This window comes from Lampris incognitus, chromosome 1 (genome assembly GCF_029633865.1).
Source record: "Lampris incognitus isolate fLamInc1 chromosome 1, fLamInc1.hap2, whole genome shotgun sequence".
NCBI lineage: Eukaryota > Metazoa > Chordata > Actinopteri > Lampriformes > Lampridae > Lampris > Lampris incognitus.
Genome location: NC_079211.1, coordinates 139,673,557 through 139,692,029, shown reverse-complemented (window position 1 = coordinate 139,692,029; position 18,473 = coordinate 139,673,557). Strand labels below are relative to the sequence as shown.

General features: G+C 46.0%; 1 protein-coding gene across 1 annotated transcript in view; it reads left to right on the top strand.

Annotated features, from left to right (window-relative positions):
• The window catches only part of LOC130116600 (GDNF family receptor alpha-2-like), a 74,186-nt gene that overhangs the window by 20,780 nt on the left and 34,933 nt on the right, over positions 1–18,473 (top strand). The window contains exon 3 of the mRNA XM_056284563.1: positions 4,713–4,799. Within this exon, the coding sequence (XP_056140538.1) occupies positions 4,713–4,799 (87 nt within the window). The remainder of the gene's footprint in view (positions 1–4,712; positions 4,800–18,473) is intronic.

Sequence of the window (18,473 nt, the reverse complement as noted above, 5' to 3'; positions counted from 1 at the left end):
CCAGATCCCACCCTCTCACAGTGAAGAAGTGCTGCTGGGACATGCGCACCCCCAGCGGCACTGTAAATAATCTCTTTGCGCAGGTATCCACCTCTGCCTCGGTGAGACCAGCAACCGGAATATGGATCAAAGTCTGGCGGCGATGGGGTGTCTGGTGACGGGAGCAGGTATGAATGCACTGGAAGCTCCTAATCAGACCCCTGCACGCCAGCGGCACAGGGCTATTCATGGTCGCCAGCAGCTGGGCTTGAGTGGCAGCTGCTCTCGGCAGACCCCTGTGTGTCTGAGCAGCCCTATTTAGGAGCCACACTGCTCACCCCAACTGGGGAGGGGCCTAGAAAAGGTGGCCTAAACATTGCCCACTCAAAACATCCTGGATAGGCTACCGCACCTATCGGGACATTCCACTCTGCGGTCGAAATAAAAAAAAGAAAATAATTCCCTTTAAACTGGCAACATGGAACATAAGAACTCTGCTGGACGTTAATGCCGAAAGACCTCAGCGAAGGACTGCACTAATTGCAGCGGAACTCAATCACTACAATATTGACATTGCTGCACTCAGTGAAACCAGGTTCCTGGATGAAGGCTCCCTGAAGGAGGACACCTACACCTTCTTCTGGAAGGGATACCCTGCAGGAGGACAACATCAGCATGGTGTGGGATTTGCAATAAAAAACAGCCTCCTACCAAGACTCACTGAAACACCGATTGGCATAAGTGAAAGACTCATGTCGCTCAGGATCCCTCTGGCCAAGAAACGTTATGCCACCCTCCTAGGTGCCTATGCACCAACACTGCCATCAGAGGATGACGTAAAGGACCGCTTCTATCAGTCATTAAATGAGGCTCTCCGTCATATACCCAAGGAGGACAAGATCTTTTTGCTGGGCGATTTCAATGCCAGAGTGGGGAAAGACAACAAGGTGTGGAGTGGTGTCATTGGTGGGCATGGCATTGGGAAAGTCAATGCAAATGGACTGCGCCTCCTAAGCCTCTGTGCTGAGCATGGCTTGACCATCACAAACACCCTCTTCCAATTAAAAAACAAGCACAAAACATCCTGGATGCACCCACGCTCCAAACATTGCCACCTATTGGACTACATCATTGTGAGACGTGCTGATACAAAAGACGTCTTACTCACTCGTGCAATGAGAGGTGCTGAGTGCTGGACAGATCACCGGCTCATCATGACCAGGCTCCAGGTGGAGGTACGCCCTGCTGTTCGTCTCCAAAGGTCAGGAAAGAAGAGGCTTGACTGTACCCGGCTAGAAAAGGCTGAGGTCCAGAACAATCTCCGCCTCTCTCTGGCTGAAAACCTGGAAGACATTGAGCTTCTCTTGAGCACGGATGATTCCATTGACAGGAAATGGTCTTCCGTGAGCTCCAGACTCTACAAGGCAGCATCCCAATCCATCGGTTACAAGAGCAGAAAACACCAGGACTGGTTCAATGACAACACAGGCACAATAACTTCCATACTCAAAGGCATGCATAAAGCACACAGTGCTGTCCTCAACAATCCCACATCAGCTACACTCCGGCAACAATGGCAAGCATCCAGGAGAGAGGTGCAGTCAAAATTGCGTGCCCTGCAGAATGAGTGGTGGATATCGAAGGCAAATGAAATACAATCCCATGCCGATAGAAATGATATGCACAACTTTTATGATGCAGTGAAAACCATCTACGGCCCAAGAAACTGCTCTGTCTCCCCCCTGAAGTCTGATGATGGTACCACCCTCATAAAAGACCAGAAATTCATCACAAAAAGATGGGCAGAACATTTTGAGACTCTTTTGAACCAGCCCTCCCCAACCGATCCCTCGATCTTGGATGAACTACCTGTCCGCCCCACCATCCAAGACCTTGACCTTCCACCAACCTTTGAAGAGGTTCATTGTGCAGTTAGGTCGCTGAAAAATAACAAGACCCCTGGCCCTGACAGTATCCCTGCAGAGATTTTTAAACAGGGAGGCTACCTCTGCACCCGTGCACTTTTCCTGTTCATCTCACACGTATGGAAGAACGAAACTGTCCCTCAGCAGTGGAGGGATGCTAACATCATCTCCATATATAAAGGCAAAGGAGACAAGTCCCTCTGTTGCAACAGCCGTGGCATTTCACTACTGGCTGTTGCTGGAAAAGTCCTGGCCAAACTCATGTTACACAGGCTGGTAAAACACATCTCAGAGGAGCTGTTGCCTGAGTCACAGTGTGGGTTTAGGAGGAATAGGAGTACTGTGGACATGGTGTTCACAGCACGGCAACTCCAAGAGAAGTGCAGGGAGCAACATCAGAACCTCTTCATAGCCTTCATCGACCTGTCAAAGGCTTTCGACACAGTCAACAGGGACATCCTATGGAACATCCTCCTGAAGTTTGGCTGTCCACGAAAGTTTGTCAACATCCTTCAAAGATTTCACGTGGGGATGATGGCACGTGTGACCATTGGAGGCCAGGAATCTGAGCCCTTCAGGGTGTGCACCGGGGTACGTCAGGGGTGCATCCTTGCTCCAGTTCTTTTTAACATCTTCCTCCTGTGTGTGACATTGCTGCTCCACAAGGAAATCAGGAAGGACAGTGGGGTTACTGTGGACTTCAGACTAGATGGAAACCTATTTAACATCCGTAGGCTCCAAGCGGTCACAAAAATGACATCGGAGCACATCATTGAGTTACAGTACGCAGATGACTGTGCAGTTGTGGCCCACACACCCGAGGCACTACAAGCTACCCTTGCAGCTGCTACAAGGGCGTATGGTAGGCTGGGGCTCTCTATAAATGTGACAAAGACTGAAGTAGTATGCCAGTGGGCATCTACTCCTCCATCTCATTCACCAACCTTCAACATTTCCGACAAACCACTTGCAACAGTGGAATCCTTCAAATACCTGGGCAGCTTTCTCTCTGACGACTGCAGCATCGACAGGGAGATGCAAAACCGGATTAAACAAGCGTCATCCTCTTTTGGCAGACTTAGGAGAAGGGTCTTTCAAAACAAAGACCTCAACCTCCACACCAAAATATCTGTCTACTTGGCAGTTGTCATCACGACTCTCCTCTACAGCTGTGAGGCGTGGACCCTGTACAGCCACCACCTCAGGATGCTTGAGGCCTTCCACATCAGATGCCTACAATGCATCCTGAGGATAACCTGGCGTGACCGAGTGCCCCATACTGAAATACTCCGCAAGACCAACTGCATCAGCATGGAGGCTACCGTCACCCAGCACCAACTTCGATGGCTCGGTCACGTCATCAGGATGCCAAAGGAGCGCTTACCGCGTAAAGTGCTGTATGGCCAGCTACATCTTGGCCGCCGCTTGGCAGGGGGCCAGAAAAAACGGTACAAAGACCAGCTGAAGACCATCATAAAGAAGTGCGGCCTGAACCCGAGCCAGCTGGAAGACACTGCCGCCCAACGCTCCATCTGGCGGCAGCTCTGTCAACAAGGGGTGCAAAACCTCGAGAAGGACTGCGGTGATCGACGGACCAGAAGACGTCTGAAGAGACATGAAGCCAGTACCACACCTACACCCCCAGTCAGTGATTTCACCTGTTCTGTCTGTGGCAGACATTGTGGATCGCGGATTGGGCTTTACAGCCATAAGAAGACTCACAAGTGACAGAGGCAGGATTGTCATCATCGGACACGACGGACAACCTAAAGCAAGCAAGCAAGTGTGTGTGTGTGTGTGTGTGTGTATTTGTATATACGTATATATATATGCATATGTGTATGTATGTATGTATGTATATGTATACCCCCCCCCGCCTTTTTCTTCCAATTGTACTTGGCGCAACTGTAATTACCCCACTCTTCCGAGCCGCCCCAGTCGCTGCGCCACCCCCACCCCCTCTGCCGATCCGGGGAGGGCTGCACACTACCACGTGCCTCCTCCGATACATGTGCAGTCGCCAGCCGCTTCTTTTCACCTGACAGTGAGGAGTTTCGCCAGGGGGACATAGCGCGTGGGAGGATCACGCCCAGTTCCCTTTCCCCTGAACAGGCGCCCCGACCGACCAGAGGAGGCGCTAGTGCAGCGACCAGGACACATACCCACATCCGGTCTGTAGGGACGCCCGGCCAAGCCGGAAGTAATACGGGGATTCGAATTGGCGATCCCCGTGTTGGAAGGCAACGGAATAGACCGCCACACCACCGGGACGCCCAGTTAATTCATTTCTGTTCGTGTACAGAGGGAGTGTGTGTGTGTGTGTGTGTGTGTGTGTGTGTGTGTGTGTGTGTGTGTGTGTGTGTGTGTGTGTGTGTGTCGGTAAGGTCACCATCCTCAGTTTCGCAAGGAGGACCTCTCGGTGCTCTGTCCTTCACATAGAGTGCGTACCGCTCGAGATCTTCGCTGGAATGTTCTCCGAGGACGGGCGCGTGCTCTTTATTTCTCCCGCTCAGCCACAAACGCGAGAGGCGACGCTTTCACGAGACCCGTATTCAGACAGAGGAGCGGATTCAGCAGGCTTTCATCTCGCCGCCCGGTAAAGAGGACGACCCAGGTGGCGGCTTTGGGGTTAAGGTCATGGCCGACATAAGCCGTGGCATTATGCTCGGCGCAGTAATAGAGCTATTTCTTGTTTGGTCTCTAGTATGACGCCGCGCTCTGTCTTGGGCTTGGCGCGGCCAGGTAGGCAGGATAACACCGTCTGCTTCAATGATGTCAACCGTTTGTCATCCTTACTGTTTTCCCCAGGTGGCGAGTTTTATGAAACGTCCCCCTACGAGCCTGTGGCGCCCGTCCGTCACCCTGATGCTTTCCGCTTGGCCTCCATCATCTCAGGTAACACCCACTTCAATGCATTATTATTATTATTATTATTATTTAATTTCCCCCGGTACTTGATTAGTCTTGACATCTATCAATATCTATATCTATCAATCCAAATATGTATCTGTCTATCAATAAATAGATGGATGGATTCGTAGATATAGACATTGAAAAGAAATGCTTCCATACACGTGTGTGTGTGTGTGGGGGGGGGGTGGCGGGGTTGTGAGGCAGGTCCTTCAGGAAAAAATAATTATGGCGCAGTTTAAAGAGCCTGTACTGACTTCACTGACTCGTCCACTTCCATGGCCTCTGAATGAACCGGATACTGATGTTTTTATCTGTCACTGAGACACCATGGAAGTTTGCGATTAGGTAAACCATGCGTCCCCCATGTAATACCCAGCGCCGCCCCCCCCCCCAATCCATTGATTTTGCCTTCAGTTTGATTTCCTATTTGGCTTACTAATTAAACAGCCTAGCACCCAGAAGGAGAGCTATAGCTTCCCTGTTATTTACCGGTTATTACTGTCGGTGCATTACTAATCAATGTAGATCTTATTATAAGACACTGCTACAATGGGTCAATGCAGAGGAAAGATGCTTGTCATAAAATAGGTGTGAATGGACAGAGGGATGTGGGGCCAGGCCATTGCCAGAGCTACAGGCCATACTCACTTGAAAATTCAATTGTTTCCTTTCATCCAGTTCCGACAGAAATTGCCGGAGGATGTTCCATTCCTCTTCCCCCCCCCCCCTTTTTTTTTTGCCAAAAGCAATATATACACACTGAGGAGAGCACATTTTCCTTTTTACTTGGCTGATGTATCTTGCTTTGTTTTATATCTGGGAGGTACAGGAAAGACACGCTTTTTGCATAATCCCCTTAGCTTGAAATCAGCCGTGTATCGCTTGTTTTTGAAAATACGCTTGTTTGATATTTTGAAATTGGGGAAGAGCACCAGAGTAGATTTAAAGAAGAAAAAAAATGCACCGGATTTGATTACCTTGGAGTTTTGGGATATGGTGGTAAACTGCCGTGTTTGATTTAACCGCCTATCCAATAATCAGAGAGTGCAGTCACACACATCTCGGTGTCAAAGAACAAGCACGCGGGTAATAGACGGAGCATGATGTGGTGTACCTGGACATATTAAGACGCGGCTAGGGACTCATTACTGTATGCATTCTGCTTCAGCTGTTTCCTCCATTCTCTCCAAGGTAAAATATTGGATTTGCTCTCCGAAATCTATTTAGCCGCGAGCTTTCCTCATTATTTATCATTTCTAAGGACAGAGTAATTGATTGCGGTGCTGGGAGAAAACCACGGGCAAACAGATAAGTAATTACACACTTGTTCTATAGAAATATTTTCAACTCACTTCGGCTGCCAAAGCACGCAAAGGTATTCATAATTGTGCCTGTAAATGTTAAACTGTACGGAGGCTCGGGGAATATATGATATCTGGCTGAGTTGATGAGGACAGGGGGAGTGTGTACTCTCCAAGAGCAAAGGTGGAAAATTGAAAAATAATCTTGACTATTTGAAACGTTTTTAGTCTGTGTGCGAGATAAAGAGCTGAACTAGAGATTGGAGAGAAAAAAAACCCTCTTTCTCCTACTGTATGCGCTCGTGCTCAGAGATAAGAATAGAACAGAATAGAGGGAGAGTTTCTTTATTGCCCGCGGTCTCAGCAAATATGCTGGATTCTCTGTTTCAAGGTGGACTCCCTGTACAAGTCAATAGCCTTGCGCGGAACTCAATAGTACGGCGTGTATGAACGACGGAGGCCCGGTTGCAAAAGAACGCAGGATCCTTCCACCACAAATCCCAATAATCCGGGAGGCTCATCAAAGCCCAGATGAACACCTTATTTTCCGCGGCGTACGAATGCATCATTGACTGTTAATTCTTCTCATGCGCCACATGAAATATATTCTGTTCCTTTGACCTAGTGTCGGACTAATTAACTTATTAGGAGCAGAGGGCAGCTTAAAATGTTGCATGCAGAGGTTCCTCCAGGAGTTGGGTTTGACACCCTTTATTTAGTCAGACCCTCTAACTCATAGCTAAGCCTCTCACCTCTCAGCTCAACGTGCCCACCATCTAATTAAATCCAGAAAGCTATTTTATCAGCTGGGGAGAAGGGACCAAGGCCAACAGCCGTGCTCAGCATGCTGTTGAAAACGTTGGACATTTCCACGCCGTCTTCATAACAATTACTAATACTAACCCGAACACTGAGGTCTCTTGTGTATAGGTATGTTGCAGGGGTGGGGTTGTTAGAGGTTTGTGATTGTTGCACAAGCTTGCATGAGCAGATATGTTTTATGTGTTGCGGGTGTGCGGGCTTGCGATGGCGCCAGTGTGTATCTACATTATTGTACTTTGCCTACATGCTACAGTTTAACTTCATTTATAATCAGTTAATCAGTTTACCCTTGAAATTAGATCCGATTTTGATAGTTTGACTCCCTGTGCATCGGTAATGAGGTTGTTTCCAGAGGCTCGCATATTAGCACACCCTTTTGTAGAATCAGCGGTTTTCTAACAAGTTCGAGCTAACAATAGTGAATAATTCACTGAATTTAGGCATGACAGTGTTCGTTATTTCAATATTTTAGTACAATCAGCCATTCCACGCTGATATACTGGGAATACACATGTTGAATTTTCAAGCAGTTAAGTGTGCAGCCGCCACCTGACACGCTGCCACACTCACGCACACACGCACACGCAGAAACCCCCCGTATATTACCGGCATTGTCACATTGTTTCAACACGTCATGCATTATTGCTGCTCATTATTGACTCGCTACAGAAAGTAATCAGTATGCATATTAAGGCCACTGATGAAGCTTGAGCGTTGACTTCCAAAGGAAGGGGAGCGAAACTTGAAGGTTGACTTTCATAAACACCTCAAGTATTTCAAAAAGTATTTACAGTAAACCCAGGTGCACACAAACACCAATTCACCCCAACGTGTAAACATCGAGCCCTCCCTCGCCGTTTCCCTCTCCATACCTCCTGCGTTCTCTCGCTCTCATTCTCTCTCTCTCATTCTCTCATTCTCCCTCTCTCTCTCTCTATCTCATTCTCTCTTGCTCTCTCTCATTCCCCCTCTCTCTCATTCTCTCTCATTTTCTCATTCTCATTCTCCCCCATTCTCTCGCACTCTCTCTCTCTGATTCTCTCTCTGATTCTGTCGCTCATTCTCGTTTTCTCATTCTCTCTCTCTCTCTCTCTCTCTCTCTCTCTCTCTCTCTCTCTCTCTCTCTCTCTCTCTCTCTCTCTCTCTCTCTCTCTCTCTCTCTCTCTCTCTCATTCTCTTGCACTCTCTCTCTCTCTCTCCCTCTCCCCGGCTCTCCCTCTCCTTTACTTGCAGTTTCATACTTCTCCACTAATTTGCTACTCAGGAGCAGAACTCAGATGATCCCCTGGACAAGAAGAGTTCATCAGCTCCATTTCTCCCCCTCTGATGACGACTACACTTTCCTGACATGCGCAGTCAGGTCTAAGGAGATGATGTCAAAGACCTTATATAGCTAGTCCCCTCCAGCCCGCCCTCTCCATACCCTGCCTCCCCCGGAAGCCCTACTGTGACACAGAGTACAGAGCTAATGACTGATGAGCCCTCTGACACAGAAATGCTTGACATGCTCCTCGGGGTCCGAACTAAAGACTTCCCTAACAAGCTCTCGTATGCTCACCCAGAGCCGTATTAAATCCAAACTTTGGCACCTTTCCTAATTACTGAGAACATACCCAGAGCCAAGAGTCTCCTTCTAACCTGGGTTGAAGCGCCTTCCGCAGCACGGTGTCCCTGGAGTATGGGATGATATATGAAATGCAGAATTCAAATAAGGCTGAGGGAGAGCAATTACCAGGGAAGGAAGATCCCTCACTCCTGGGTTAAAAAAAAAGAAAGAAGAAAAAACCAAAATCCCCACCAAGATCCAGATAAAGCATCCGTGAATGCTTTTCCCCACTCCTTCTTATGCAGACGCGTTCACTTTCTCTTTTTTCTGCCCCCTTTCCCTCTTTTTCTGCCAGAGAAGAAAGAAAGACAAAAGCGGGGAGGTTTCTCTCTTGACCCGTCTCCCTCCCTGTGTCTCCTCTCTCCCTTTCTCTTCCTCTTTATTTGTATTTGACCTTTTTTTCTCCCTCTGTCCCTGTCTCTCTCTCTCTCTACCTCTCTTTCTTTGCCCTTCTCTATATTTCTTTGTGCTATAGTGTATTAAACGAATGTATGGTTGTTTCAACTGTATTGCCATCACTGGGCTCTACTTTACGGTGCACATGGAGGAGAGAACCACATTAAAAGACTATTTAGTGTGTGACTCAAACAGCAGGATCACTGAGAAGAATGACTGTTCTCTAACAGTTGTTGACACTGACAAATTCTTATACAACCACATTTTCTAAGGGCACTTCTCTGTGCACATCAAACAGCCGTGAAAGAAAAAAAAAAAAAAGCGAACACACCTTGGCTCTAAATCTCTTTTGCTGAATTCTTGTCTCACCTCACGGCAATACCCAGAAGCATCACTTTCAGCGTCGACGGCCCCGGAGCCTGGAAGAGTCACTCTCTCTTTATCGCCTACTCATGGGAGTTTCTGCTCTCAGTCGGAGACAAGGTGCAAGATCTGGACGCCGACCTCATTGTGCCTGGCGACAACGTTTCCATAAGGAGAAAAAAAAGGAGGACGGGAGGAGGTCTTAAACAGGCTGAGGAGGTGGAGAAGTTGCCCCCCCCCCGCGCTGGTGATCAACCCAGGAAATATGAGATCATTCAACAGCAAACCAGTTGAAGTGGCACTTTGAGTCAAGTTTGAGGAGGAATTTAGACGGAGTAACCGATGCAACAGAATTCCTCATTACTGAACAGGCGTGCGCCAAAGCCCAAGAGATCCTTGTATGATCAGTCACATTTGCATTTTCTCACTTAGCAAATGCTTTTTTAGCGAATTCAGAAGGCAGCCGGGAACCAAACCCGGGTAGCCCAGACCATGGGCAACTGTGCTAACCAGTCAACTAAAGGGTCCGACCCGTTAGCCACGGGCAAGCGAGTCTAGTCATCCGTGATCATTACACTTTCCTTTTATTTAAAGCAAATTATAATAAACCCAACAATTTGCACATATTCGTGTCTCAACCTACAGGAATCTTAGAATATGGGTGCCTAACTTTGCCAAGCCATGGGGGAACAAGGTTTTTTTGGGGTTTTTGTTGTTGTTTATTGAAGTGGGTTGGAAGAGATGGTCCGCTTGAATTATATTTTTGTCTTTGCTGGTTTTTTTGCCATCATTGTTTTACATGTTTGTGTAAACCAAATATAGCTAAATGGACCGCATTTTGTAATGGGTAATGGATATAGCACTTTATCTAGACTGCCAAAGTGCTCCACTGTGAAGAGGGGAAACTCACCTCAACCACCACCTATGTGTAGCACCCCTGGGTGATTTACAGCAGCCATCTTGCACCAGAACGCTCACTACACATCAGCTTGAGGTGGAGAGGGAAGGAATCATTGAGCCAATTAAACAGGGGGATGATTAGGTGGCCAGATGGAGAGAGCCAGGTTGGGAATTTTGCCAGGACACCGGGGGACCCCCTATTCTTTGTGATAAGTGCCATGGGATCTTTGATGAAGGACGACATCTCCTACAGCACAGTGTCCCTGTCACTGTACAGGGGCACTGGGAATTTTTGTTGTTGTTTTTTTTTTTATTGGGACCAGAGGGACGACTGCCCCCTACTGGCCTACCAACACCACATCCAGCAGCAACTCAGTTTTCCCAGGAGGTCTTCCATCCAAGTACTAGTCAAGCCCACACCTGCTTAGCCTCCATCATTCAGCGGAGCCAGGGTACATGTTGGTATGGCTGCCAGCATTTTCTTTCCTTAGAGTGAACAAGAGCACTCAAAGCATTTTATTTTATGTATAATACGTTTTATACATATTATATGTTTTATTTTTATATCAACAGCAATTTATACATTACATTCACCCATTCACACTACACAATCACACACATGATGGTGGAGGCTGCCGTGTAAAGCACCAACCTGCTCATCGACAGCAGTTAGGGATCTGCTGACTTTCTCAAGGACACTTCAACACAGCGAGAAGAGGAGCTGGGATCAAACCAACGATCTTCCGATCTTCATAAAACAATTTCTACCACAGTGCTTATTTAGAATTTTCTAATGCGAACCACTCTATGTTATATCAAAATTGCCTTTATTTCCTGAATTGCTTTACAAAGTCAATTCATTTTCTTTGTTTTCAATTACTCAGTAAAACTCAGTCATTACAATAGCATGATCTAAATCTGCAAAGTAAGGCTGAATATGTTTTTTAACAAGCATAGGCTACAAACAATTACAAATCTCAAATAATTACCTAACAGGCTAGTTGACTACTAATTAATACAAAATTAAGGAAATTCCAACAAAATATTTATCAAACTATTCAAAGCCACGGCAGGGCAGGTGGTGTCTGTAGACAGCAGGTAATGGCAAAACTATTTCAGTAGGCCTCGTTTTCATTTTGGGCGGCACGGTGACGCAGTGGTTAGCGCGGTCACCTCACAGCAAGAAGGTTCTTGGTTCGAGCCCCGGGGTAGTCAACCTTAGGAGGGGAGTCGTTCCGGGTCATCCTCTGTGTGGAGTTTGCATGTTCTCCCCGTGTCTGCGTGGGTTTCCTCCAGGTGCTCCGGTTTCCTCCCACAGTCCAAAGAGGTCAGGTGAATTGGCCATACTAAATTGTCCCTAGGTGTGGATGTGTGTGTGGATGTGTGTGTGTGTGTGTGTGTGTGTGTGTGTGTGTGTGTGTGTGTGTGTGTGTGTGTGTGTGTGTGTGTGTGTGATGGTGGCCTGGCGGCCTGTCCAGGGTGTCTCCCCGCCTGCCACCTAATGACTGCTGGGATAGGCTCCATCACCCCCATGACCCTGAGAGCAGGATAAGCGGTTTGGATAATGGATGGATGATTTTCATTTAAGGGCAGCTATAATGTATAGCTAAATGAATAGCTAAATCATAGCAAACAAGGACAAGCAAACAGTCACATCAGCAACTGCCCAGCATGTTAATACATAGCCACGGTTGGCCATTTTACCATCGAAAGGGAGAAAGAGAAAAAGAAGGAAAGGGAGAGACAAAGAAGAGAGGAGGAAGGGGTTTTGCATTTGACGCACCCTGCTTGACTCACCCTATTTGAAGAAGAAAGTCATCATAATCCTTCTCCTGTTTAGCTCCACAGGAAAACTATCTAAGTCTCCTGGCTGTTTCATTTGAATGACGATTTCTCATTGGTAGGAAGCCAGAGTGTGTCTGGCTTCCCTGCACAGTGTTTTTCAATGTCCCGATCATTCACGTTTTTCCTGTAGCATGACAATAGAAACAGAAACTGGCAGAAACTTGTTTTCTTTTTCTTTTTTTTATAAAGGGAAGCCAAATTTGTCTGGCTTCTCTTCCATAGACATATGATTGCCTATGAGGCTACCCTGAGCACACAATACACTCTTTCGGCATAAACAGACCAATATAGTGTATGCTGTTAAGTGCCAGGAAGGTTGCTATGAATTGTACACCACGGAAAATAAAGCAAATGGCATAACAGAAGAGTTGCCTCGTCAGGCCAGGACTCCATGGTCTACACCTATCTACAGGCCAGTGGCCATTCTTTCAAGGGTGAGGATGTGCACATCCTTGATAGGGAGGAATGCTGGTTTGAACGGAGAGTCAAAGAGGCCATCTATGTGAAGAGGGAACGACCATACCTGAACCGGGGGGGGGGGGGCTAACACTACATCTATCACCATATTACTATCCTGTGATTGCAACGATTCCCCAATCCTCTGTGAATAGTACACATGGCAATTGTAACTCTAATTAATGGTCATGCCCATTTGCACATGAAACCAATCGTTGGTTTCGGTTGTGATGCAACTGTACCGGGTTCAGTCATTATGCAGCTGTGCTGTTTATAGGGTTGGGGATACCTGCAGTCAGTGGAGACTGACAAAGTGATGAAACGTTTCTCCCACTAAATGTTGTGTCCAGATGGGCTGATTCAACTTTCAGGGATTTCCTTCCCTGGATTATTGAGCATGCATCAAGACTCGTTCACCACACACTTTGACTAACATTTACTACAAGTTTCAACTCAGAGGGTTGCTGTTTTCCAATTTGAAAAAACATAATGACAAATGGGGCAGAGATAGCTGCAACAACTTGTCACGTTATATGAATACAGTGCATAGAATGATACAAAGATAGTTATTTAGTGTTTTTATCCATAGGAATGGCAGGATAAATAGTGTGCCAAGATTACTGGGCCAAGCGAGGTGGTATAGTGTGTGAAAAGGAAAGGACCAAGTACAGAGCCCTGAGGCACAGCAGTTGTAACCTGTCATGGAATGGACACCTGATTCACTGATTTTAAGGCCATTCTTTTTTCCTCTTGAGTTCATAATGGTAAATGTGGTTGCCAGCCACTTACAACAACCTAAAGCTTATCTTCAGAGTTTATTAATTGGTTTCAGTTTGGCATGTAACACAATGCAAACCCACATCTGGAGTGGTCTTGCTGGCAGCCATACTAACATGTACCTTAGCTCTGCCAAATGACAGAAGCTAAGCATGTATGGGCTTGGCTAGTACTTGGATGGGAGACCTCCTGGGAAAATTAGTTGCTGCCGGAAGTGGTGTTGGTGGGCCAGTAGGGGGCAGTCTTCCCTCTGGTCCTAATTAAAACAAATACCAAATCTCAATGACCCAGTGCAATGATGGGGGCACTGTGCTGTAGGAGATGCTGTCCTTTGGATGAGACGCTAAACCGAGATCCTGTCTCACTGTGGTCATTAAAGAGCCCATGGCACTTATCGCAAAGAGTAGGGGGTGTCCTGGTGTCCTGGCAAAATTCCCAACCTGGCTCTCTCAATCTGGCCACCTAATCATCCCCCTGTTTAATTGGCTCAATGATTCCTCCCTCTGCACCTCAAGCTGATGTGTGGCGAGTGTTCTGGTGCAAAATGGCTGCTGTGCATCACCCAGGTGGGTGCTACACATTGGCTGTGGTTGAAGTGAGTACCCCCTTCGATGTGGAGCGCTTTGGGTATCTAGAAAAGTGCTATATAAATGTAATGATAATGATGAGGATGATAATTATTATTAGATGTGAGTCAGTGCCTGGTTCACTGGATCAAGGAATTTCCAACTGATTGTCCACAAAAAGTCTGTATTCAAGGCAAGACTAACTAATCTACAGCTAGACCCACTTAAGTTGAACTCTAATAGTGTAATACCCCGACAACTCGACAGTGTTTAAAATCCCATCAAGACTTGTATATGTTAAGGTGGGATTAGTGGGGAACGCTCTTAGCTAGATCACTCCCGTCGGTCCAAAGCTGTAATTCAATACCGTTTGGCTTGATTTAGCGATATGAAGGTTGACTCAAAGTTTACAGTCAATCACAATGGATGTGTCTGCAGCTTGTTCTTGGCAGGCGTTTGTGTGAAGCAAGAGGTTTATTTGCAAAGCAGCATGTTTAAAAGAGCATATTTAAAAACGTCTGAAAAAAAAATGGACTGACCTAGAAATAGGAGAGCTACTTTCAGTCGGCACAGAGGATGAAATCAATGGGCAGCCGTGTAACAGCCCACAGTTATTTGAAAAATCGAGAATGCCGAAATAAACAAACATAAATAAATAACAACAATGTTAGAGTTACAGATGCTGTGGTTTATGATATAAAAGGCATCCTGTGTGAACGGGGAACAAGACAGACGGGACTGTCATGTCATGTGTGAACAAATACTACCTGTAAATCTTAGAGATAGAAGCTGTAATTGTGAACAGGGAAAGGTGCCAGCGCTGCTGGGAAAGTCATACTGACAATACTTTATGTAATGGAACTGGTGAACTACATGCAGTTGGTGGGTGGATTAATGAAGAGAGAAAAAATGTGCTTAGATTAGGCTATTTTTTTTATCAAGACAATTCGTCCTGCTGCTATTTCCAATTTAAAGAGGGAATGACAGGAAGGGAAAGACAAGTGACTGTCATACACTCCAGGGCTTTTCTGCAATCATCTGCAAACTTTCTAACAGCTCCATGCGGCTCAGAAGCAAACAAGCAAGCAAACAAAGATTAAAAAGAGCAAAGTAGCTTATGTGAAAAACAGGCACGGCAATGAGGGATGGCCTTTGACACATAATATTTTCTGCCTTCAAAACAGTGTTATATTTAATTAGTAAACCATAATAAGCTAATTTGGACTCTTATTTTTTTAAATTTATTGTGAAAAACATTTCACACTTTTTTCTTTTTCTTTTTTTTTTACTATATATAGGATAAGATAGAATAGAATAGAATATATCTTTATTGTTCACTAGGGTGGAAATTTGTCTTCGGCTCACCAAACACAAGAAACAGCAACATAAAGACAGACAAGCAGTTAGTAAAAAAAAAGAAAAGAAAGAAAAAACACATAGACAAGGTCACATCACACATCAAAAACAGTTAATGTCAACATCTGTGGCTTAAATCTCAACAGTCACTTTGTGGCGTTCAGAATATTGATGGCACTTGGGGTGAGGGTCTTCTTAAATGCATGTTTAGTGGTCAGAGGGACTCTATAGCGCCTCCCGGAGTCAACTGGCAGAAGAGAGGATGGGCGCTATCTGCTAGGATTCGCTTCACCTTCCTCGTCCTTTCTATAAAAAGTCGAGTCAAGGGCTTTTGGGGTTTGCCAGCTGTTTTGCTTGCCATTAACACAATCCTGGAAAGTTTATTCTTAGGTTTACAGCTGAGGTGACCGTACCAGACAGGAAGATGAAAAGTTAAAACACTCTCAACAAGAGCGCTGCTTCTAAAATCTGCTGACTAACACCGAGGCTGCTGAGTCTACTAAGAAGATAAAATCGCTGTGAGCATCGCTTGAAAATATACCCCGTATTTTCAGAGAAGCTCATCTGGGAGTCCAGAACTGTACCGAGATATTTACAGTTTTCCACGGTTTCAACATGTTGACCATCAAGTGAAGCCGGCTCTGTTTTCAAATCGTGTTTTGGACAGATAATTAATCCTTGTGTCTTAGCCACATTGATTCCTAGCTGGCTAATGTGACGCCGTGTTTGAAGGGCCTTAGTGTGGGCCAGATAGGTAGCTTCACTAAAAGGGTCTGCTTTCTGTAGGAGCCCAACCAAGACCATGTCATCAGCATATTCAAACAATCTAAAATGTTTCTCATTGATCATAAATTTGTTAGTAAAAAGAGAGAATTACACAAAATAATGTTCGGTTGCTGTAGCTTGCATAGTAAAGAACCTGTCGGTTAACTCGAGGCCCATTGATGTGGGTACCAAACAACCCAACATTTCGGTGACCTCTGTTAACTTGAGACCCCGTTAGGTCTCCCGCCGGGATCAACTTAACCGGGATCAACTTAACCGGGTTCAACATTATGTACTCAAACTATCTTTGTGTGCGTCATCTATCTGTTGCCATGAAATGTGATTATGCTGTTTTGTGTGTTTTAATGTGCCTGAGGTGAGGCCTTCCAGGCTTGGTTGGTCTATGAAGTTCAATCCTATTCTATTCTATTCTATTCTAGTTTAGTCTATGCTATGCTATTCTATTCTGTTCTATTCTGTGTTCCCATAACTGCTTCCATTATGACTTGTGTTGTTTAGTATACATGTATATATCCTACACCTGGCCACAGTGGGGGAATTAGATTGCTGATAATCTTGTGTTTACCCGTACTTATTTTAAAGTCTCTGCATCTATCAGTCAGCTTCACTCATTCATTCACTCGCTCACTTGCTTGTGTGCTCAACTGCTCACTCACTCACCTGTTCACTTGCTTGCTAAGTCATTAATGCACAATTCAACTGGCAGCGCTGTAGGTAAATAAATATATGTATGTGGCCTATTGTGTTTCTGAGAGTTGTTGATGGCACTGCTGATGGCTGGGTTAATTATTCTGCGCTAGAGTCACGAGTCACTAATCTGTCGTGAATTAGGGTGGGTTAATTGAAACCTCCTGCATGTCTCTGTAAATGGCTGTCCAATTTGTTAGTCTGAGTTCTCTCATTTCATCTCTCTATCTGTCAAGATCAGCTGCTGTAATCAACTCCTCAAGTCCCCTCTCCCTCTTAAAGGGTTTTCCATTTTTATAAGCTGATTATCACTGGCTTATCAACCCCTTTCTCCTCACATTATAGCAGAGTATGTTTGCTAAAAAACCTTCATCGTAATGCACTTGGAAAATCAATTATCACTCTGTAACACAATACTGCGTATTTCCCCTCGCATCCCTTTTGCTCTCTCTCGCTCTCTCTTTCCGCCTCTCCTCCTTGCACTATCCTTCTGTTTGTGTGCGAGTACGTCGGGGCCATCACGAGGGTTTCTGTGTCTTATGCTTGCCTCAGGACATCTTTTTGGTTTGAGCACCAAATTCAATCTCAGCTCCCCAATCAGAGGCAGTAAAAGGCCGTCCATCGCTGTAGCCTCAACAGCAGCTTTAGCCATGCTTGGTCAGATAAATCTTAGTAGCTCATCCTTCTCCTATTTTCTTTTCATCCTGGACCCCCCAGTGGCCCACATTAGAGCCTGCAGATGGCCAGGAGAGATTTAGAAGCTGCAATCCATCAATGTTATGTAGCCTTGCCCGCTGGACACACGTCCCGCTAACCTCCCCTCCAGCTGGACCATACTAGCCCTCTTCAAGCTTGCTTCAGCAAGGCTGGGCTCCTGATAGTAAAACTGTGGCCCTACTACAGCCTCATCACGCTAGAGGCCAGTGTCAGCTCTCGTTTTTGGTTCTTAGTGTGATTGTAGGTCACCTGTGCTCCCACTTGACAGTGTCGGCTAATTATCTTGTATTCTGCTAATTTGGGCTGGTCTATTATGCTGTCAGGCATCTGTAACTCTCTCCCGTCTGAGAGTGCAAAGATGAATGTGGTGACATATTTATTTTCGACTGAGGATTGTATGATGTAACTTTTTTTCTTCTTTATGACAGACATCAAACGTTTTATGTTCTTTTTTGTTCAAATAAAGCCGGTAAGGCGGTCTCCCTGGTGGCCACGTGACTTAAAATGAGCTGAACAACACTATTTTGATTGCCGAAAGTCACTGAACTCAAAAGATGTCTCTGAATACTTTGGGTGGTGGTTTGGATGCCTGCTGCACTTAACTTTGTTACATTTTAAAAAAAATCATACAAGAAACTAGATCATGGATGTTTCATTTAGCCTCAGATTCCACTATCAAAATGCTGTGAAAATCACCGTCTTTTTCACTGGCAGCAAGTTTGGGTCTATCTGTCGGGATATGAAACCACAATGTGGGCGTCCGGGTGGCGTGGCGGTTGATTCCGTCGCCTACCAACATGGGGCATCGCCGGTTCGAATCCCCGTGTTACTTCCGGCCTGGTCGGGCGTCCCTACAGACACAACAGGTGGGAAGCCGGATGTGGGTAAGGGTCCTGGTCGCTGCACTAGCGCCTCCTCTGGTCGGTCGAGGCGCCTGTTCGGGAGAGGGAATAGCATGATCCTCCCACCCACTACGTCCCCCTGGTGAAACTGCTCATTGTCAGGTGAAAAGAAGCGGCTGTATCGGAGGAGGCATGTGGTAGTCTGCAGCCCTCCCCGGATCGGCAGAGAGGGGTGG